This window comes from Moschus berezovskii, chromosome 13, assembly GCF_049115385.1.
Source record: "Moschus berezovskii isolate FMDL1 chromosome 13, NW_MosBer_1.0, whole genome shotgun sequence".
Taxonomy (NCBI): Eukaryota; Metazoa; Chordata; class Mammalia; order Artiodactyla; family Moschidae; genus Moschus; species Moschus berezovskii.
In genome coordinates, this window is record NC_142472.1 from 71,594,668 (window position 1) to 71,617,288 (window position 22,621).

Below are 22,621 nucleotides of genomic sequence, written 5' to 3' on the forward strand. Positions count from 1 at the left end.
CGGGTTCTTTGCCGTTAGCGCCACCTGGGAAGCCCATATGGAGCTAGCACTCAGGAAATAAGTGAGGGCTAGAAAGGAACGTAGACTGCAGTTACACGAGCAGCAGGGACGTCCTTAGTTCTGACTGATGGCTCCCAGGGACATGGAGATGAGCAGTGGTTAAGGACCCCCCTCAGGGGCAGCTGACACGGGCTGGAGAGCCGGCGAGGGGCCAGTGCCCTGGGAGCAAGTGGCCAGCACATCACCTACCAAAGGACAAGTGAGAAAAACTCTGGGGTGGAGGACACTGCCTTATCTTCTTTTTTGCCCTACCTAGTTTTAAAATTTGGCTGCAATGGGTCTTAGTTGCAGCATGCAGGTTTGAACCCAGGCCCCCTGCATTGGGAGCTCAGAGTGTTACCCACTGGGACATCAGGGAAGTCCCATTACCTTATCTTCTGAGAAAGAAGTGAAGAACCAAAGGAGAATAAAAAAATGACTCAGAGAGGAAGAAAGAGGCAAGTAATAGTGACAGAGACACAAGGGAGTTGAGATCACCTGGGACAGCCCAGGAATTGAAGACTCCTGGGTCGCTCAGTCGTGTCGGACTCTTTGTGACCCCATGGACTGCAGCCCTCCAGGCTCCTCTGTCTATGGGAATTCTCCAGGCAAGAATACTGGAGTGGGGTTGCCATGCCTTCCTCCAGGGGATCTTCCCAGTCCAGGGATCAAACCCAGGTCTCCCACATTGCAGGCAGATTCTTTACCGTCTGAGCCCCCAGACATGATGGTTCCACAAAAGATGGGAAGCACTGTGGAGCTGTGGGCCGGTTGGGTCCCTAACCAGCTGGGTGATCTTGTGCCTTTAATCATGTTTCAGCAAAGAGGTGAGCCTGGGTCACATGGTGATGGCACAGGCCCCAGGTCTGCCGGGTTTAAACACAAGTGCATCAGCTCCCATGCTCCTCCAGCTTTTCAGAACCATGCCCCAGGCTTGCCCTAGACCTTTATTCTGCACGCAGTGCCAAGTTCCATCACAACAGGGCCTCATCTGACCAGAAAGCGAAAGTGACTGACCTAACTAGGGGAGAGTTCAGAGCTGCTCTATCAAAAATTAAGCCTTCTAATAAGCTCAAGTGAGCTATGGAAGGGATCCAGGCCCAGCTGATTGCTTTGGGAGAAATAACTCAAGTGACGGACTCAGGGTCCTATGACTCGACACTGGATTTCAGTGGCTCTGTTCATACCATTATTTCCCTCTCTTCTCCCTTGAGTTGGAATGGATGGTTGGTACTCCAGGACGCCTCACCTAGTGGCTTGTTCACCATTACATACCAGTGGCTGGGACCAAGTACATTGTGAAAGAATGACTCTGTCGGGGACTTCCCTGTGGTCCAGTGGCTAAGACTCCACACTCTCAATGCAAGGGGGTTTGGGTTCAATATCTGGTTGGGGAGCTAGATTCCACAGGCCGCAACAAAGTGTTTGCATGCAGCGACTAAATAGCCTGCATGCTGTAATGAAAACCAAAGGTCCCACATGCCCAGCTAAGACCCAATGCAGCCAAACAAATATTTAAAAAAAAAAAAAGAATGACTCTGGGGATACTATTACTTCTCTAACAAATAGCAACTACCTTCAGTCTGGCTTGGTATTTCTCTTGTATTATTTAACTTTTCGTAAGTTGAAAGCTTATCTGTCAAATCTACAGTTGATGTCACACCTTTTTAAAATAATTTATTGATTTTTGGCTGTATTGGGTCTTTGTTGCTGGAAGGGCTTTTCTCTAGTGCAGGGAGTCGGGAGCTGCTCTGCAGTTGCAGGCTTCTCATTGCGGTGGCTCCTCTTGCGTCAGAGCACTGCCTCTAGGGTGTGCGGGCTCCAGCAGTTGCAGCATGTGGGCTCCAGAGCAGAGGCTCAGTGGTTGTGGCGCAAGGGCTTAGTTGCTCCAAGGCATGTGGAATCTTTTCCAGCCAGGGATAGAACCCAAGTCCCCTGCATTGGCAGGCAGACTCTTAACCACTGAGCCACCAGGGAAGCCCCTGCCGTCACATCTCCACATTTCACTTTACCATCAGTGAGCACCGCGTCCTGTACTAATAGCTGCTCCGTGATGCTTGCTGTTTGACAGAGAATCTAAAACTTTACCAAAGAGTTTTCTCCCCCTCAACTCCCTCCAGACTCATCCTTACTCGGCACCTGTTTCTCCTCTGACTTTAAACACGTTCCTCTAGTAAACGTTCTCATTTCATGACAAACTCAGAACACTCAAGAAGAAACAGCAAGATTCAGGGAGGGCAATTGACTGGAATTAAGGTTCCCTGGGCTGACATTCTGGATGACTGAAAAACATCTGCCGAGCGTAATTATTCCAAACTGAAAAAGTCCTGAGGCCAAATAATCACTTTGGACTGTAAACGGGATCATGAGACGCTATTCATTGGGAGGTGACCTTGATAAAGGACAGAGAGCTGACAAAGGCAGTAAAATGCAAAAGCTACAGGGAAATTCATCTCACGAGGCTATGCTTTTAAAGATTTCCAGGAAATTAGTAGAAAGCAAAGTGAGAGAATACAGTTTTAAAGGCCTTGATACCAGGAATACAAACATTGCACCAAGCAAAATGTTGCCTCAAGGGGAATTTTTTTTTTTTTTTTCAGAAAACAAATCCCTTTATTTTTTTTTAAGTAATTAATTTATTTTTTATTGGAGGAAAATTATTTTACAATATTATATTGGTTGGTTTTGCCATACATTGACATGAATTCGCCCCGGGTTTACATAAGTTCCCCCTCCTGAACCCCCCTCCCACCTCCCTCCTCCCTTTATCCTCCCTCTGGGTCATCCCCACATGCCAGCCCCCAGCATCCTATAACATACATCGACCCTGAACTAGTGATTCGTTTCACATATGACAACATACGTGTTTCAATGCCATTCTCCCAAATCATCCCACCCTCGCCCTCTCCCACAGAGTCCCAAAGACAGTTCTATACATCTGTGTCTCTTTTGCTGTCTCGTATACAGGGTTATCATTTGTATCTTTCTAAATTCCATATATATGCGTTAGTATACCGTATTGGTGTTTTTCTTTCTGGCTTACTTCACTCTGTATAATAGGCTCCAATTTCATCTACCTCATTAGAACTGATTCAAATATATTCTTTTTAATGGCTGAATAATACTCCATTGTGTATATGTACCAAAGCTTTCTTATCCATTCGTCTGCAGATGGACATCTAGGTTGCTTCCATGTCCTGGCTATTATAAACAGTGCTGCAATGAACATTGGAGTACATGTGTCTCTTTCAATTCTGGTTTCCTCGGTGTGTATGCCCAGGAGTGCGATTGCTGGATCATATGGCAGTTCTATTTCCAGTTTTTTGAGGAATCTCCACACTGTTCTCCATAGTGGCTGTACTAGTTTGCATTCCCACCAACAGTGTAAGAGGGTTCCCTTCTCTCCACATCCTCTCCAGCATTTATTGCATGTGGATTTTTGGATAGCAGCCATTCTGACTGGTGTGAAATGGTATCTCATTGTGGTTTTGATTTGCATCTCTCTGATTATGAGGGATGTTGAGCATTTTTTCATGTGTTTGTTAGCCGTCTTTATGTCTTCTTTGGAGAAATGTCTGTTTAGTTCTTTGGCCCATTTTTTGATTGGGTCATTTATTTTTCTGGAATTGAGCTGCAGGAGCTGCTTGTATATTTTGGAGATTAATCCTTTATCAGTTGCTTCATGTGCTATTATTTTCTCCCATTCTGAAGGCTGTCTTCTCACCTTGCTTAGAGTTTCCTTTGCTGTGCAGAAGCTTTTGATTTTAATTAGGTCCCATTTGTTTATTTTTGCTTTTATTTCCAATATTCTGGGAGGTGGGTCATGGAGGATCCTGCTGTGATTTATGTCGGAGAGTGTTTTGCCTACGTTCTCCTCTAGGAGTTTTATAGTTTCTGGTCTTACATTTAGCTCTTTAATCCATTTTGAGTTTATTTTGGTGTATGGTGTTAGGAAGTGTTCTAGTTTCATTCTTTTACAAGTGGCTGACCAGTTTACCCAGCACCACTTGTTAAAGAGACTGTCTTTTCTCCATTTTATATTCTTGCCTCCTTTGTAGAAGATAAGGTGTCCATAGGTGTGTGGATTTATCTCTGGGCTTTCTATTTTGTTCCATTGATCTATATTTCTGTCTTTATGCCAGTACCATACTGTCTTGATGACTGTGGCTTTGTAGTAGAGCCTGAAGTCCGGCAGGTTAATTCCCCCAGTTCCATTTTTCTTCCTCAAGATTGCTTTGGCTATTCGAGGTTTTTTGTATTTCCATACAAATTGTGAGATTATTTGTTCTAGTTCTGTGAAAAATATCGTTGGTAGCTTGATAGGGATTGCATTGAATGTATAAATTACTTTGGGTAGTATACTCATTTTTACAATATTTATTCTTCCAATCCATGAACATGGTATATTTCTCCATCTATTAGTGTCCTCTTTGATTACTTTCAGTAGTGTTTTATAGTTTTCTACGTACAAGTCTTTTGTTTCCTTAGGTAGATATATTCCTAAGTATTTAATTCTTTTCGTTGCAACAGTGAATGGAATACTCAAGGGGAATTTTATAGGACAGCTTTGAGTGACTGCATTTACCACCTTGTATCTTAAGTGTGGCCTTTTTTAGATACTTTAGAAGTCACCTTGGTAACTGTCTTAGTTTGTGTGCGTATGTGTTAAGTCACTTCAGTCATGTCCGACTCTTGTGTGATGCTATGAACTGTAGCCCGCTAGGCTCTTCTGTCCGTAGGTTTCTCCAGGCAAGAATACTGGAGTGGGTTGCCATGCCCTTCTCCAGGAGATCTTCCCAACCCAGGGATGGAACCTGCGACTCTTACATTTCCTGCATTATCACCTGGGAAGCTCTAGAAGAATACCAGGGGCTTCCCTGGTGGCTCAGTCAGCAAAGGATTTGCCTGCAATGCAGGCGACCAAGACCACCCAGGTTTGGTCCCTGGGTCAGGAGAATCCCCTGGAAAACGAATAGCAACTCGCTCCTGTACTCTTGCCTGGGAATTCCTGACAGAGGAGCCTGGCAGGCTACAGTCCACGGAGTTCTAAAAGAGTCGGACACGACTCAGCAAATCAACAACAGAATACCATGGACTGGGCGGCTTATAAGCAATAAATATTTATTTATTTTAGCTCTGGAGGCTGGAGCTCTGAGATCATGCTGGTGGTGAAGCCATCTTCTGGGTTACAGACTGCCAGCTTCTCTCGTGTCCCCACATGGCAGAAAGAGGGTAAGAAAGTTCTGTTGCTGCTGCTGCTGCTAAGTCACTTCAGTCTGTAGGGTCCCTTTTATAGGGGTGCGCATCCTCAGGAGGGCTCCACCCTCATGACCTGATCAATTCCCACATCCTAACAACATCACATTGATTTTGTGTGTGTGTGTTTAATTTTTTATTTTTAACACCATCACATTGAGGTTAGGGTTTCAACATATGAATTTGGAGGGGACACATACATGTAGTGCCTTGCAGTAAGGATTGGATTTTCCTAACTTCTGAACTAAACAGATCCAAATATCAAGAATTCAGTTAGGACTTTCCTGGCAGTCCAGTGGTTAAGAATTCAGCTGCCAATGCAGGGACACCAGTTTGATCCCTGGTTGGGGATGACTCCACACACCTTGAAGCAACTAAGCCCACGCACTGCAACTACTCAGCCTGTGCTCTACAGCCGGCCAGCTCCAACTATGGAAGCCTGTGTGTACGCTAGAGCCGGTGCTCTGCAACGAGAAGTCACTGCAATGAGAAGCCAGCTGTGCAGAACCAGAGAAAGCCCATGAGCAGCAACAAAGACCCAGTGAAGCCAAAAAAAAATTAATTTAAAAATTAAAAGATCTGTTCACATTGTTATTAATTATAAGATTATATATAGTCAGTTTTAAAATGTTATTTCCACAATTGACCCTTGGACTTGAGGTATATAAAATGTCTATACAATTAATCCTTGTAACCACCCATGGGAGGTAGGAATCATTACCCCCATTTTCTAGACAGAGAAATTGAGGCTCAGGAGATGGATTTACCAAGCACCCAGACAATCACTTAACTTCCTGCATAGCTTTGCTTTGGGGGAGAGAATGTTCTGGGCAGTGAGTACAAGTTTCCTATCTACTCTGTATTTTTCACTGAACATATATGAAGTGATATTCTGAGTTTTTAATAGATGCGGCTCCTGTGAGTTTGTTTTCAAGCCTTACAGGGCAGGAACCACATCAAAGGCCCCTGCTCCACGCCTCACCCCACCTTTTCCTCAAAGGCCTGTTCAGTTCAGTTCAGTCGCTCAGTCGTGTCCGACTCTTTGCGACCACATGCATCGCAGCACGCCAGGCCTCCCTGTCCATCACCAGCTCCCGGAGTTCACTCAAACTCATGTCCATCGAGTCGGTGAGACTCACACAAATACACAATGAAATGGACTGTGCTCAGGAGCATCAGGAACATCATCGAGGGGTTTCTGAGGGCTTGAGGGTTGGAATCGCCCCCGTTCCCTTTCCTGGATGATACAGGATAATGAAATTCTGATCATCAGCCTAGTGTTCAGATGAACTAGGAAGGGCATCCTTCGGTCGATCCACACCAGCGTGGGGCTCTTTCCTTCGTCTGAATATCCTCCTCTCTGCCTCCTTTCCTTAACTTCTGACGTGGTACCCATTTCTCACCCAGCATCTTGCCCTCAGGGCCGTTGCCTTATGGCACCAGACCCCCATCGCCGCCCTCACTCCCATCACCACGTCCGAGCGTGTCTCCCTGCTCCGCATCCCCGCACACATCCACTGTGCGCCTCTCCGCCATCCTGCCGCCAGGCCGCCGTCATCGCCTTCCTGTGCTGCGGGCTCCACACTGGAGGCCCGCCGGGATGGCCTGACCTACCCTCCGCGTCCCATCGGAAGGGCAGTCAGCACAGACGCCCTGCCGGCCCGCCAAGGCTTCCCGCTTCCCTGCTGCTTTCAGCACAAAATGCGAGCGCCCGACTCCGCGCCGGGCCCGTGATGCGCCCGGCCTCAGCCCGCTTCCGCCGCATCACGGCCGCGGGGTTCCGCTCCACTGTGGTCAAACCTGCCGCACCCTTCCCAGTCTCCCTGCTGCGGAACCTTCCGCTCGCCCCGCCGCGCTCCTTTTCTCCGCTAACCCCCAGTGGTAAAGGTTTTGCCCAAACTGCCGCAATCCTTCCTTTCTTGCTGGCCAGGCCCTCTGCAGCTTGTCCCATAGAGAGGGAGTCGATTTCCACAGTCACTGATTACGGACCGGCCTGCCCCATGGACTGTTCTGGAAGTGTGCTGTGGGGGTTCCGAGCCCGGACCTCCAGAAGCCGCCAGCTTTTGTTCACTCTCTTGAATCCTTACCCAACCAACAGTGTGAAGCTGAATTTCATCCTTGGACGTAAATGAACCAGCGGAAGCTGAGGCTTGGGGATAGGATGTCCTAGGCAGCCTCTGAGGGCCAGATGGAATCAACTCCGGGTTCCAGGGCACTAACCTCACCCCGACCCCAACACGGATGAGCCCTGACCAGTTGGGAATGGGAAACAGGAGGGAGCCTGCCAGACTCATTTTCCCTCCTTCCTTTCTCTGTGTGGGCCACTCTGAGGAAGCATCCTTGCTCTTGGCAACCCTCTATCTGAGCAGATTGAGAGTCCCTTGGATTTCAAAGAACTCAGACTAGTCAATCTTAAAGAAAATCAACCCTGAATACTCACTGGAAGGACTGATGTTGAGGATGAAGCCCCAGTACTTTGGCCATGTGATGTGAAGAGCCGACTCATTGGAAAAGACTCTGATGCTGGGAAAGATTGAGGGCGAGAAGAGCAGGGGGCAGAGGATGAGATGGTTGGATGGCATTACTGATTCAGTGGACAATAAACTTGGGCAAACTCCGAGAGATGGTGAGGGACAGGGAAGCCTGGTCTGCTGCATTTCGTGGGGTCTCAAAGAGTTGGACATGACTGAGCGATTGAACAACATCTGAGCAGATGAGCCTGCTGTGCCTCTTTACAGCTCACTGGCGAACAGAGGCCAGGTGGTAACAGGTCTGTCTCAGAGTGAGGAGTCTGAGCCTCTTTCTCGCTTCACCCCCCTCACTGCCCTAGGCTTCCACTCCTAATAACCTCCGGTTCTGCTTTTTGCTAATGCAGCGGCCAGTGTGAACACATCATATGAGGAAGCTCAGTTCTAATTAAGATGCCCTGGCTCCCACTCCTCAGAAGCCACTTATGTTCATTTCCTATTGCCGCTGTAACAGGCTGTCTCAAACTTAGTGGCCTAAAACAATATGAATTTAGGGACTTCCCAGGTGATCCAGTGGTTAAGACTTCTCCTCCCAGTGCAGGGAGTGTGGGTTCCATCAGGGGTCAGGGAGCTAAGATTCCGCATGCCTTTCAGCCAGGAAACCAAAACATAAAACAGAAGTAATATTGTAACAAATTCAATAACGACTTTTTGAATGGCCCATATAAAAAAAAAATCTCTCTATAAAAGAAAGACAAAAGCAAAAAGGTGTCCTCTGACCCTTCTGGAGGTCGGAAGTCTACAATCAGTTCCACCCAGCTGAAACTGAGGGGTCAGCAGGAATGTGGGTCCTCCTGGTAGCCTGGGGTGCAATCCTGGGTCAGGGAACAAGATCCCACGTGCTGCCACTAAAGATCCTGGGTGTCAAAAGTACGACCCAGTTGTTGTTATTTAGTCGATAAGTCGTGTCCAACTCTTTGCAACCCCACGGTCTGCCAGATCATGGGATTTCCCAGGCAAGAATCCTGGAGTGGGTTACCATTTCCTTCTCCAGGGCATCTTCCCGCCTGGGATCAAACCCCTGTCTCCTGCACTACGGATGGATTCTTTACCACTGAGCCACTGGGGAAGTCCCAGGACCCGGTTCAGCCAAAAAAATAACTTTTTTTTAAAAAATGAAGTCTTTGAGAGTTTGTCTTTGTCACAGCATGAAACAGACATTTGGCGATTCCCTAAATAATTTGACCAATCTGGAGTCGGATGCCCAGATTTTATCTAGATAGGATGTTTATCCTATCCAGACTCGACTTCCTTTTGTACTGGCTAGGCCCACCTGGTTCTGAAGCAATCACTTTCTGTGGTTACTAATTAGAAATTGGAGCCTAATGCACACAGCAGGATTATACTTGATCTCCTTTATGACCTGTTTTTATGACTTATGGGAAATTTATTAGGCGCCGAGGAAAGGAATTGTTTGCATGTGAGCAACTGTCTACCTCTTGTTTCCTCAATACTTCGCTCTCATAAAATCTTATTCTTGATTCAGACCAATTTAAATATATGTAGAATGGGAGGAAAAAAATACTCGCGATGACAGACTCATTTTAATACATCCATTTAGTTGTAGTTTCAAAAAATATATTCTTTCAGGGACTCACCTGGTGGTCCAGCAATTAAGAATCCGCCTTGCAATGCAGGGGACGTGGGTTTGATAGATCCCACTTGCTGTGGGGCAACTAAGCCCAAGCACTGCAACTACTGAGCCCATGCACCATAGTTAGAGAGCTCGTGTGTCAAAACAAAAGATCCCGCATGCCACAGCTAAGACACAAAATGGCCAAATAAACAAAGAAATATTTTTTAAAACACTCTTCCAGACGGACGATGTGTGTGCTTTTCCTCTGTTGATACACATTAATTTTGTTGACATGCCAGGTACTTTACTGGGCACGGTGCACGCAGCAGGGAGCAAATCAAAATCCTTACCCTCTCAGACCTGATATTAACACTCTGCTTAGGAAGAGACAGATAATAAAGGAACACACCAGGAAATAATGTCAGGAGAGACACGTCACAAAGAAAAGGAAAGCAGGGTGAGGACAGAAAACAACGGTGGGGTGCCATGTTAAGATGAGCTGGCCCGGCCCGTCTGAGCAGAGACCGGATGAGATGAGAGCACAAGCCGCACACATCTGGGAGAAGAGCAAAGGGAAGAAGACATCTAAGAATTTGAGACACGGGCCACAGGAAGTGCAAAGGTCCTAAGGTGAGTGTGCTTGAGTGTTTGAGAAAACAGCAAGGGGACTGGAGGCTGGAAATGGAGTGATGGGAGATGGTATAGATGGAATGCTTGTGCCCCTGAAATTCATGTGAAAACCTAATGCCTGGGCCTCCCTGGTGGTCTAGTGGTTAAGAATCCATGTACCAATGCAGGATACATGGGTTCGATCCCTGGTCCAGGAAGATTCCGCACGCTGCTGAGCAACTAAGCTGCAACTGCTGAGCCTGAGCACCCAACTGCTAGAGCTTGAGAGCTCTGCAATGAGAGGTCAGTGCAGTGAGAAGCTCAAGCACCAAAAGGAAGAGCAGCCCCCACTGGCCACAGCTAGAGAAAGCCCAAGAGCAGCAGTGAGGACCCAGCACAACCAAAAAAAAAAAAAAATCTAACCCCTAATGTCCTGAACCCACCCACTCTAAAGTCAAAAGAAGATTCCAGAGGAATCGAAATGGAGTTGAGGGGCCTGGGTTAAGCCCACTTCTTCCAGGAGCCTGCTATGACCTTGGACAACACACAGACCACCATAGCCACACCCACCCCGCCTGTCTCCACGGTTGCTTAGGAACATCAAGTGCTTAGGAACACACAGGTTACTCTAGACCGTGCCTGACATTATTATTTGGCTGTGACTCCCGGAAGTTCAAAGACGGACTTCTAGTCCTGGGGCTTGGCACGCAGTAGGGCTTGTGGCGGGCTGCCGTCCACGGGGCCACAAAGAGACCCGACGGAGCGACTAAGCACGCACACGCAGGGCGTGTGTAAACGTATGACGGTGAGGAAGTGCTCTCCCCCGCTGAGGTTGCTGTGTGAGGGACACGACCACTCAACCAAGTCTGAGAGGGAAGTGTCTGCCTTTCTTTGCTTTAGAGACCAAAGCCGCCGTCATTTCCTTGCAGAACTCAGAGTGAGATACAGTCCTGATTGGAAGCGTCATTAGATACGTTGCCCCGGAGGTCCTCCTCCTCTCCTCCCCAGAAGCCCCTCGGGAAGCCTGCAAGGGGAGGCGTGAGCCCAGACAACCGGGAAGCCGGGTGGGGTCACTTGGGACACAGAGAGGAGAAAGGGACTCCGCACAGACCAGCAGTAGATGCGTACACCAAAGGAAGTGGCCTTCATGACTTCCCTGGTGGTCCAGTGGCTACGACTCTGAGCTCCCGAGCCAGGGGGCCCAGGTTCGATCCCTGGGAACTAGATCCTGCATATAGCAACTAAGAGCCCAAACGCTGCAACTGAAGACCCGAATACTGCAACTAAGATCAAGAAAGGAAGTAGGTTTTAATTCCAATAGAAACAGAGCCCTCGGAATGAGGTCAGCAACCAGAGTCCCCTGGAGAGCTCAGCCCTGAGCTCGGAGAGGCGAGAAACAAGAGAGGAGGACGGCCCAGTGACAGAGGGGAGGGGCAGGACTGGGCTGAGCGGAGGGGCAGTCTCTGGTTTACAGAACGGCACGGACACTGGAAAATGAGGCATGGTTCGGAAGGAAACGGAAGCCACCATCCAACGTGCACTGGCTCAGTGTGAAATGACTTAAACAATACTCACTTCTGGACTTCCCTGGTGGCACAGTGGGTAAGAATCCACCTGCCACTGGAAGGGACACAGGTTTGATCCCTGGTCCAGGAAGATTCCACGTGCCTCGGAGCAACGAAGCCCGTGTGCCCAGAGCCTGTGCTCCATGACAACACAAGCCACCACAGCTAGAGAAAGCCTGAGCAAAGCAATGAAGACCCAGTGCGGCCAAAAATAAATAAATCATAAAATTATAAATCATATTAAAACTATAAATTAAAAAAAACTCACCTCTTATTAAAGCCGTGCAACTGTTTTCCAAAGGCCTTTCCCTTGCCCCTCCCCCAAAGCCCGCCCTGCCTCCCTGACATTCTTCCCAAGGGAGGGGAAGTAACCACCTCCTTTCGGGGAAGTCCTGGGACAGGCTCTGGACAGGCAGGCTGGACAAGCGTGGAGCGGCCCACCCTGAGTTCTCCAGATGGGTCTCCCTCCAGCTGTGGTCGGTTTCTGTCTGCACTCACCCACCTCCTTCCAGGTCATGGATCACACCAAACCCGGGGCTTCTGACGACTTGCCTTGTTCACTGCCCAGAAAGCTCTCCTCCCAGACCTCAGTGAGGCTGGCTCTTTCTCACTGTCCAGGGCTCTGCTCAAATGTCACCTCCTCAGGACGCCTTTCTGGACTCACTAGCCTTCAGTCCTATTATTGAATCCAAGTCCTCCGTGTGCCCGAAGCACAGTGAGGCCACATAAACCAAAATGTCAGAGCTTGGAGCAGAGAAACGTTTATCGCAGGGCCAAGTCATGTATGGATGTGAGAGTTGGACTATAAAGAAAGCTGAGCACCGAAGAATTGATGCTTTTGAAACGTGGTGTTGGAGAAGACTCTCGAGAGTCCCTTGGACTGCAAGGGGATCCAACCAGTCCATCCTAAAGGAGATCAATCCTGGGTGTTCATTAGAAGGACTGATGTTGAAGCTGACACTCCAATATTTTGGCCACCTGATGGGAAGAACTGACTCATTGGAAAGGACCCTGATGCTGCGAAAGATTGAGGGCAGGAGGAGAAGGGGACGACAGAGGGTGAGATGGTTGGATGGCATCACTGACTTGATGGACATGGGTTTGGGTGGACTCTTGGAGTTGGTGATGGACAGGGAGGCCTGGCGTGCTGCAGTCCATCGGGTCGCAGAGTGTCGGACACGACTGAGCGACTGAACTGAACTGAAGCAAGGACAACAGGTGGCCTGAGGTCAGAAGACCCGAACTCCTTGACGGCTCCAGGGAAGAGTTGTTAAAGGCGAAATGTGGGGTGAGGGCTGCGGGTGCCTGACCCTTCCGGTTGGACGTGAGGTGAGCAGGAATCTCAGTTCCGACCAGTCTTCTGGTTCCAACAAGTCTGGGGTCTCAGCAGGTAGTTACCATTCTCCACCCGGGTGGGGCCTTAGTCCCCACAAAGCAACTCAAAGATTTGAATCAGATTGTTCTGTGTGTCCCTGGAGGATGAACTAGACCTCGGTTTTACCCCTGAACTGTCGTTTCCGGACCACTTGCCCTTTGTTTCTGCATTCCCTCACTTCTCTAATTAGTAACTGCTTGAGTCAGCTCTTTGGAACTCCCAGAAGGCCCAGGAGACTTAAGATTTTCTGCAAACATCAGGGGGTGGGAAGGCCCCTCCCCCGAAGGGTCCTGCTAAGTTTCAGTTCCCTTGTTCTCAGGCACTTTCCATCTCATCACTGTTTTTCTCAAGGCTCTTAACACTCTGAAACCGCCTTACCTGTGTGATTGTCTGTCAGCCCCCTCACTTCTCAGTAGAATGCAGGCTCCACCAGAGCAGGGAGCTGTTTGCTCATTGTGGTACCCCCCGCGCCTGGAACACTCTGAAGTCTTTTTTTTTTTTTTTAATGTATCTGGCCACATTGGGCCTTAGCGGTGGCACTGGATGTCATCTCTCGCTGGGGTCCAATTTCTCTAGTTGTGGCACACAGCCTCTCTAGTTGCGGTATGAGGGCTTAGCTGCTCTATGGCACATGAGATCTTAGTTCCCCAACCAGGGATCGAACCCATGGCCCCTGCATTGCAAGGCGGATTCTTAACCACTGGACCGCCACAGAAGTCCCAACCTTGGAAGTCTTGACCAATCGTTGATAAATGCATGAAAAGGATAAGATGAGGATTACAGGAAACGGTGTTCCTAACCTTTTGGAGGGTGCCAGGCACCTTAACAATGGCATTATTATCACTATTACTATCATTCCTCTTTTGTTGCAAGTCAGACCTGTTGGATAAGGCAGTAATAATAAGCCTACCTTATTATATCTGAAATAGGAATGTAGGAAGCACTGATTTCTCTTCTTTGAAGGACAGAGGCAAGACCTAGAAAGATTCACCACAAACCTTCCTGAGAAAGCACTGAATACTGGTGAAAGCACTCAGGGCTCCCAGGTTTTGTGCTCAGCAGCTGCGTGACCTTGGGTAAGATGCTCAGCCTCTCTGCACCTGTTGAGAAATCTGAGCAATATAGGGGGTCATTAAATGCTGCCTAAGATCTCTTTTGATTTCTAGAAGCATTGTCCTTTATCTCCTCATTTGGTTGTTCTTGCCTGCCTTCTGGAGGACAAGTGAAAGAACTAAAGACTGGCAGAAACAGAGGGGGCCTGGAGGTTTTAGAATAAATATTAAGTCAGTTTCCAAATTATTAGGTTGCACGGGTCTCCTCTTCCCTAAGGATGTAAAGACCCAACAGAGGGACCACAACGCCTCTTCTGCCTTTGATCCAGAGCACAGACCACCTTACTTTCGATGCTTATTGTTAGCGGTTTTACACCCGGATGTCCTTTGGTCCTTAAAGTAACCTTCCGAAGTACGCATTATTTCTCCATCTTTATTACCTCCATTTTACAAGTTGGGGTGGAGTACTCAGAAAGGTCACAGCTAAAAAGCAACAGGGTTTGTCTCCTCCCCACCCTCTCCTCTCCCCGAGCTGGCCCTGGGGAATTCCCACCAATGGGTCCCAATCTCTTGATCATCAAAATCATATGGAACATCTTCAAGAGGGTACGAAGCCTGCCCAGGTCCTACTTAACCAGCCATCCAGAAATCAGGCTTTTTTCAAAATCTCTCTGGATCCCAATAACTCAGCTGGCCTCCAAAACCACTGCATGATCCTGGCTGCCTAGCAGTTAGAAAGCTTCCAGAGACCTTGCTAACACTTCCCACCCTTGTCCTTTAGGACGTCATTCTCTCTCGTCCCGCCCCTCCTTCAGGGCTGCTATTGGGCCCGCGGCAGAGGCGTCTCCGCAGCGCCCTCTGTTGGACACGCGGTAAAGACCCAAAGTGCAACCAACTCCTTCCAGGGGGATGTGCACCGGGCCTCCTGCTCCCCAGTCTCTGTAACATCACAAAATGTTATGCAGTTCCCTCCGGTGATGTGGAGTACTACTAATAGCCATTGATCAAGAAAATGCATAATGATCATATTCTATTTATGAGTGAACAAATGAATTAAGAGTTTGCTTTTAGTTAGAACAGTTCTGTGCTTAGCCGCTCAGTCGTGCCCGACTCTGCAACCCCATGGACTGTAGCCCCCCAGGCTCCTCTGTCCTTGAAGATTCTTCAGGCAAGAATACTGGAGGGGGTTGCCATGCCCTTCTCTGGGGCATCTTCCCAACCCAGGGATCGAACCCAGGTCTCCCGCGTTCCAGGTGGATTCTTTACCATCTGAGCCACCAGGAATACTGTCCACACACATTTGGGCAGGGGAGGTGAGTACAGACATGGCTTATTCAGTGGTTTGGGGAGCCACTGGGTAAAGAATTGCTTCCCTAGTAGCTGCCCAAACTTGACTCATTTACTCACTCATTTCCCCCAACAAGTATTAGATGCCTAGTAAATACCAAGCCTCAAGGCTCGGTAAAGTAAATACCAAGCACTCTTCTTAGCCCAAAACAAGACCAATAAAAAAAGATAACAGCAGCAAACTCTCTGTTTGTGGAGTTTATAGTCTAGTGATGGTGACAGGTATTAAGCAAATAAACAAGCTTAAATATCTACTTATAAATGGTGTGAATGCTCTAAAGGAAAGAACTAGATTTTGAGAGCTCCTTATTCTAGGAAGGATGGCCAAGGACATCTTCTCTCTGGAGCTGACTGGAAGCTAAGATCTGAAATTTGAGAAGGAATGAGTCTTGGAAGCCAGGGAGGGGATTCCAGGTGGCTTAAGTTCTTTTCTGAGGCTCTCCAAGGAAATCAGGGGCATTCTGAGTAATGGTGTGGGTAAGGGTATGAATTGAGATGAGGTATATATTCTCATGGAGAGTGGGTAGCAAACCTAGAATTTAAACACCAGTGGCACAGCTTCACTCAGCCTCAATATTCTACATTGCCTTTGGAGCATCGATAAGGAGCTTGGGTTTTATTATCTAAGCATATAGTAGTTTAGTCACTAAGTCATGTTCGACTCTTTGCAACCCCACGGAGACTGTAGCCCGTCAGGCTCCTCTGTCCATGGGATTCTCCAGGCAAGAATATTGGAGTGGGTTGCCATTTCCTTTTTTCTCCAGGGGATCTTCCTGACCCAGGAATCGAACCCGGGTCTCCTGCATTGTAGGCAGATTCTTTACCAACTGAGCCACATGGGAAGCCCCAATCTCAGTTCAGTTCGGGTCACTCGCTCAGTTGTGTCCGACTCTGCGACCCCATGGACTGCAACACGCCAGGCCTCCCTGTCCATTGCCAAGTACAGAGTTTAGCCCCAATCTAAGTATATACAATGAGACATCTGTGTAAGCTTTTAAGCAGGGGCTCTGAGTGATCTCTTGTGTTTTAACAAGATTGTGGTAAATGGATAATAGGCTATAGGGAGGCAAGAGAAGAGGAGGATGGGATGGAAGACACATTCACTCGCTCAAGCAGAGATGAAGGCGCTCGGCAGTGAGGATGGGGGAGAACTCGAGGCAAACGTGGCCAGACTGGGGACAGATGGGGTGGGGCCCAGGAGAAGAAGCCGTGAAGGGGGCAGTCCACGCTCAGGAAGCTGGACCGTGGAGCAGAGACTGAGACGGAAGGGGAAGCGTGTCTGGGAGAGTGAGGAGAGCTGTTTTGTGCACACTGAGTGTGAGACGCCGGTGATACGCCTAATGAACAGTCAGGCACAAAAAAACAATAGGCATCTCAAACTTACTGTGTGTAAACGTGAACTCTTCGCTGACCTCATTCTGAAATTCAGAGGAGACATCTTGGCTAGAAATGGAAATGAATGTGTTGTTTTTAGCCTCATCGGTGCTATTTTCAAATGGGTGCTGCTCCCTGGGGAGAGAAGCGTTCCAAGGACCAAACTTTCAGAAACGCCAGCCTTTGGAGGCCGGGTCTGAGAAAAGAAAGGGGTGAGGTGGGAGAGAGAGAGCGTGCCAGTGCCTGAGGAGCGCCAGTTGGAAAGATGAAATTGCAAAACAAAAGCATCCCGGGGCTCACTGTCCTCTAACAAAGGAAGACACCTCCTTCCTGTTTCCTTCCACGAGGGCAGGAATCGGTCCAGACTCAGAGAGATCAGCGCCAAGTTTAGGCTAGCTCGTACAGCGCAGTAGGCTTGTCTAAGCCCGTCCATCACTCTGTACCAGGAAGGAGGAGGCATGCCCTGAAGTAGAAAGCTGTCTCAACACTTTCCTGTAACTCCTCCGTCTCCTGTTGGGTCAAGGAAGGGTACACGTAGGTATGGGCAGGGTGCCAGCTCAGGTGCGAGTGCCCACAGTGGGGGGGCCGAGGCATTACAGTAGTCATAGCCTGTTGTCATTTCCCGTGGTGGGTTTCTTTTAAAATCTTTCCTTGCACTGCCCCCGATTTCACCCACTTTTTACTTTATTATCTTCCCCCAGAAACCACTGTCCCATGATAATAATCATCTCATTGTTAATTAATATGCTTTGGGAGGGGCAAAATTTTTCTCTTTCACAGCCCTTTGGGGGGCTTGAGAATTGCTGACATAAATGTTTGAGAGGTTTTTTTGTCTCCATAGTAAATGGAAGAAAGTAAATCTTCACCCTCAGGTCCAAAAAAATCATACAGGGAGATGCAATTCTATGCAGAGACGTCTCCAGCCTCTGGCCTTACCGTCCAGAAATCGGGTAAATAATTCACTGGGGAAGTCTACCTCTTTTTTTAAAAGTCTATCATGTTCTTAATTTTAAAAGTATATTTCATTGTAGAACTGGTTTCTCAAATTTTAATGAGAAGATCAATCACCTGGGGATCTTGTTAAAATACAGCCTCTGATTTGGGAGGTCTGCAGTGAGCACAGAGATGCTCCGTTTCTAACGAGCTCCCAGGTGATGCCGAGATGGCTGGCAAATGAGCCACATTTTGAATATCAAGGATTTAGCACACAAACAAGCAAAAAAATAACCAGGATAAAACAAATCAACTGTGAACTTGTCCTCTCAAATAGGACATTCTGCTCTCCATTCATAGCTTGATGCTGAGATAGCTCAGGACTCCCAGCCCCCCACCCCCTCAACATCACCCAAAGAAGCCAGACAGGGAATAGATTAAGACAGGCAGTGAGGCGCCCCTAGGAGGCAGGAAGCAGTTTGAACTGTGGATGCAGACGTGAGAGGGTGGTCGGGGAAGGAGTGTGGTCCTGCTTGAGATGATTGATGCTTTGCCACTGCATCAGGTGAGTCAGAGGCAGGGATCCTCAGGTTCAAAGGAAACTGCGGCAGGGCAAGAGGCAGGCCTAGGTGAAATGCTGTGTCAACAAGAGGGACCGATCAGACCTGGGGATTCTCTTCTCCACCCTCCCCTCCAGGGAGAGGATGAGAGATTCTAGCCTCTTCCTAAAACTCTCAGTACTGCCTGGGAGGATTAAGGGAAAGCCCCGATCTTGATTCAAGACTGCAGTCCTCTCTGCTGAGACTTTCCACACCAGGGTGTGTGCTGTGTTGTGCTTAGTCCCTCAGTCGTGTCCAACTCTTTGAGACCCCATAGACTGTAGCCTGCCAGGCTCCTCTGTCCATGGAATTTTCTAGGCAAGAATACAGGAGTGGGTTGCCATTCCCTTCTCTGGGGGATCTTCCCAACCCAGGCATCAAACCCGGGTCTCCTGCGTTGAAGGCAGATTCTTTACCACTGAGCCACCAGGGAAGCCCCCTAGAAAAGATTGATTTGAGAAACTGTTATAGAAGGAAAAAGGTCAAAAGATCTGAATTCACCAACAGATGAATTAGACAAAAGAAGAAAGGAACAGAGGGGAACTTACAGGTTAAAACAAAAAATTAGAAGACCCGTCAAATCTTTTTAAAAAGGAAGACTAAACTATTATGTGTAAGGATGCCATTTGGCTGATAAAGCTATAAAAAATGTAAGAAAGTAATCACTATAAAATCAGGAGAGTGGCTGAAAAGGCAGGGGTGAGACAGGATAGAATTAATTTGAGTGCTGTAAAATGGTGATTTTTTTTAATGTTAGTAAAAACAATCATAGAATAAAATTCACCATTGACCATTTTTATTTGTTCAATTTAGTGTCTTTAAGTAATCCACAATACTGTACAACCAACACCACTGTCCATTTCTGTACTTTCATACAGTCCCAAAGAGAAACTCTACCATTCTTATTTAAAATGTATTCATTAAGGGACTTCCCTCGTGGTTCAGTGGTAAAGACTCTGCCCTTCCGCTACAGAGGGCCTGGGTTCAACCCGGGGTTGAGGAACTAAGATCCCATATGCCATGCAGTGCGGCCAAAAAAAAAAAAGAAAAATGTGTTCACTGGAGCCGTTTTATAAACAGACACTTCGCCACCTCTCTGATGTGGTTACCAGGGGAGGGTTCACAGAGAAAGGCAGGATGAATGCTCAATGGGGATGGGGCGCAAGGTGCAACTTCGGGGGTGGCTCAAAACTGTTGCAGTTCCTGTCCTGGGAAGTGATCAGGAGGGTGTCTGCAGGTTGACGGGATTATCATAGGGAGGAGGCAGGGCTGGGAGAGCCAAGAAAAAGAAGAAAAAATTCCTCTACCACAAAAAGCACATATGATACAGTAACATGAATGCATTTCCTAAGTGAATTAGGTGTGGTTTTATACATAGACATCAATAAAGTAAAAAGGGAGGGTACTTGCATGTCTGTGTAGGTGGATTCAGGCACGGGCCTACTTAAAAGACAGACTGAAAATATAAAATAACCTCTCAGAGGCCCTTCTGGGAACGCAAAGGGGGCTTTGCTGGGCTGGTGACAATCTATCTATAGATCTGGGTGCTCTGTGAAAAATGATGGGGTTGTACACTGACAAAATAGGCACTTTTCTGCATGTATGTTATACTTGAACAAAAACATTTCTAAAAAATTAAAAGTTGCTTCTACCCTTCAGATTCTACCTTAGGGAAATTCCCAGTCCTTATTTAGGTCGTTTAAGAGCATGCACACTGACACGCAGAGCTGGAATCCTAGTCCTTCCTGCTCATTCATCATCCAGGGGAGGAAATTAGACCTGACTCATCAACTCCCCTGTTGCTGACGCAGGAGGGAGACCCTGGCGACTCCACCGGTGTGGTGTTGGGCCTGGGAGCACCCGCAGCCTGGCCCCCAGCCTGGAACCCAAGAATAGCTACGGCTGCTGAGTGCTGAGTCGGTTCTAACAATGGGTCCGAGACGGGAGTTGAAGGAAACCTCAGCCCCGGCACGCTCCGAGAAGAAACGGAGGGAGGAAGAAGAGAGGAGACTGGAGAGAATGTAAATAAAAGGGTAGCTACTCCTGGCTGTTGTAAGAATGATCTCGAAGCTACAGGTTCCAACATGCCCACAAAGTATATACCACCCTGCCTTTTACTGACCTAATGGAAAGGCTGTGTGCCTAGTCACTCAGCTGTGTCCCACTCTTTGTGACCTAACGGACTGTACCCCGCCAGGCTCCTCTGTCCAAGGGGATTCTCTAGGCAAGAATACTGGAGTGAGTAGCCTTTCCCTTCTCCTCTGGAGAAGGGACCCAGGGACCGAACCCAGGTCTCCTGCTTTGCAGCCAGATTCTTTACCATCTGAGCCACCAGGGAAGCCCAATAGAAAGGACAATTAGCACTTAAATGGAATTCTCCTTCAATGCTCTTAGCTTATTAACTCTGAGATTACAGAGGCTCTGGAAGAAGTATTTACCTAATGAGATTGGCTGCAACTAACATCCTTGATTCCTAAAGCCGAAGGCAGGTTGCCTGGAAAGAAAAGGATGGTGCTTCTTCTTCTTCTTCCTTTTAATATTTATTTATTTATTTGACTGCACTTGGGATCTTTAGATGCAACTTAAAGAGAGAAAGTCACCCGGTCACCGTGCTTATTTAACTTATATGCAGAGTACATCATGAGAAACGCTGGGCTGGAGGAAGCACAAGCTGGAATCAAGACTGCCGGGAGAAATATCAATAACCTCAGATATGCAGATGACTCCACCCTTACAGCAGAAAGTGAAGAAGAACTAAAGATGCTCTTGATGAAAGTGAAAGAGAAGAGGGGAAAAGTTGGCTTAAAGTTCAACATTCAGAAAACTAAGATCATGGCATCTGGTCCCATCACTTCATGGGAAATAGATGGAGAATCAGTGGAAACAGTGAGAAAGTTTATTTACTTGGGCTCCAAAATCACTGCACATGGTGACTGCAGCCATGAAATTAAAAGACGCTTACTCTTTGGAAGAAAAGTTGTGATCAACCTAGACAGCATATTAAAAAGCAGAGACATTACTTTTCCAACAAAGGTCCATCTAGTCAGTTTCAGTTCAGTTGCTCAGTCGTATCTGACTCTTTGCGATCCCATGGACTGCAGTATGCCAGGCCTCCCTGTCCATCACCATCTCCTGGAGTTTACCCAAACTCATGCCCATTGAGTCGGTGATGTCATCCAACCGTCTGATCCTGTGTCATGCCCTTCTCCTCTTGCCTTCACTCTTTCCCAGCATCAGGGTCTTTTCCACGTCTGTTCAGGTCAGTCAGTGAGACACAGGAGAAGCGGCAGTGGGTGAAAAGGGGCCTTTCGGGAGCACGTCCTGCAGGGAGGAGGGCGATCGGAGGGGGGAAGCTGGGAGCCAGGGGAGGTATCTAGGGGGCAGGCAGGGGAACTGACGACTCCTCCAGGGCCTCAGGAACAAAGGCAGCAGGGATGTTAAGAGACGTGGGTTCGATCCCTGGGTCGGGAAGATCCCTTGGAGGAGGGCATGGCATCCCACTCCAGTATTCTTGTCTGGAGAATCCCATGGACAGAGGAGCCTGGCAGGTTATAGTCCTTAGGGTCGCAAAGAGTCGGACGCGGTTGAAGTGACTTAGCACACACACAGGCACCTTGACCCACGTCAGCAACATGCCCTGCGGGACCTCACGTGGTTTGGGCAGGCACCAGAATGCCAGTACGCCTGTCCCGGTGCCAACCCAAGTCCACCTTAGCCCACAGCCTGCTCTGCACACTTCCCTCCCTGACAGTGGGCAGGCAGGTGCCAGCAAGCTCTGTTAGCTGTACCAAAACCAAGGTCTACCTAGGGTCCCTGAGGCTAAGGAAGTTGTAAAGTCAGTTTGGAAATTCATGTTCCTACCTTGCAGTATTTTCTTTATATTTGTTTATCCTTTGTTTTCTGGTTAAGTTACTTTAGTTTTTTTCCAGGCCGAGCTGTGCTGTCTGCAGGATCTTAAGTTTCCCAACCAGGCATGGAACCCCTATTGGGAGCTAGTTGTTGTAACCACTGCACATTACTTTTTAAAATGTCCATCTTTGTCTTGCTGAAGGAAAGGGGAAGGGATTTCTTCAGACCCGAGCCAAGGTAGCCCGGGAGGGGAGAATGTTTATAGAGGCAGAGAGAGCATTAGCAGGGCTGGGCACAGTCTTTGACGTGGAGAGAGTCTGAGTGTGAAACCCAGAAGCGGAAGCTGAGGGGATCAGTTTCCTTCTGTGAGCCTGGCCCCTCTACTCCCTATTCAGTGAGCGATGGTCTTCCTTCGGCCTACCAGCCCCCGGTAATTTATCCAGTTATCCCTTCTTTTGTGCTCAGTATCACAGTCGTGTCCGACTCTTTGTGACCCCATAGACTGTAGCCCACCAGGCT

General features: G+C 48.1%; 1 protein-coding gene across 2 annotated transcripts in view; it reads right to left on the reverse strand.

Annotated features, from left to right (window-relative positions):
- Positions 1-12,098, reverse strand: part of SLC25A30 (solute carrier family 25 member 30) — a 69,670-nt gene extending 57,572 nt beyond the window's left edge. For both annotated transcript variants that reach the window (XM_055426062.2, XM_055426061.2), the window contains exon 1: positions 12,076-12,098. In XM_055426062.2, coding sequence (XP_055282037.2) covers positions 12,076-12,090 — 15 coding nt within the window. In that variant the 5' untranslated portion in view covers positions 12,091-12,098. The remainder of the gene's footprint in view (positions 1-12,075) is intronic.
- Between the last annotated feature and the right edge of the window lie 10,523 nt (positions 12,099-22,621).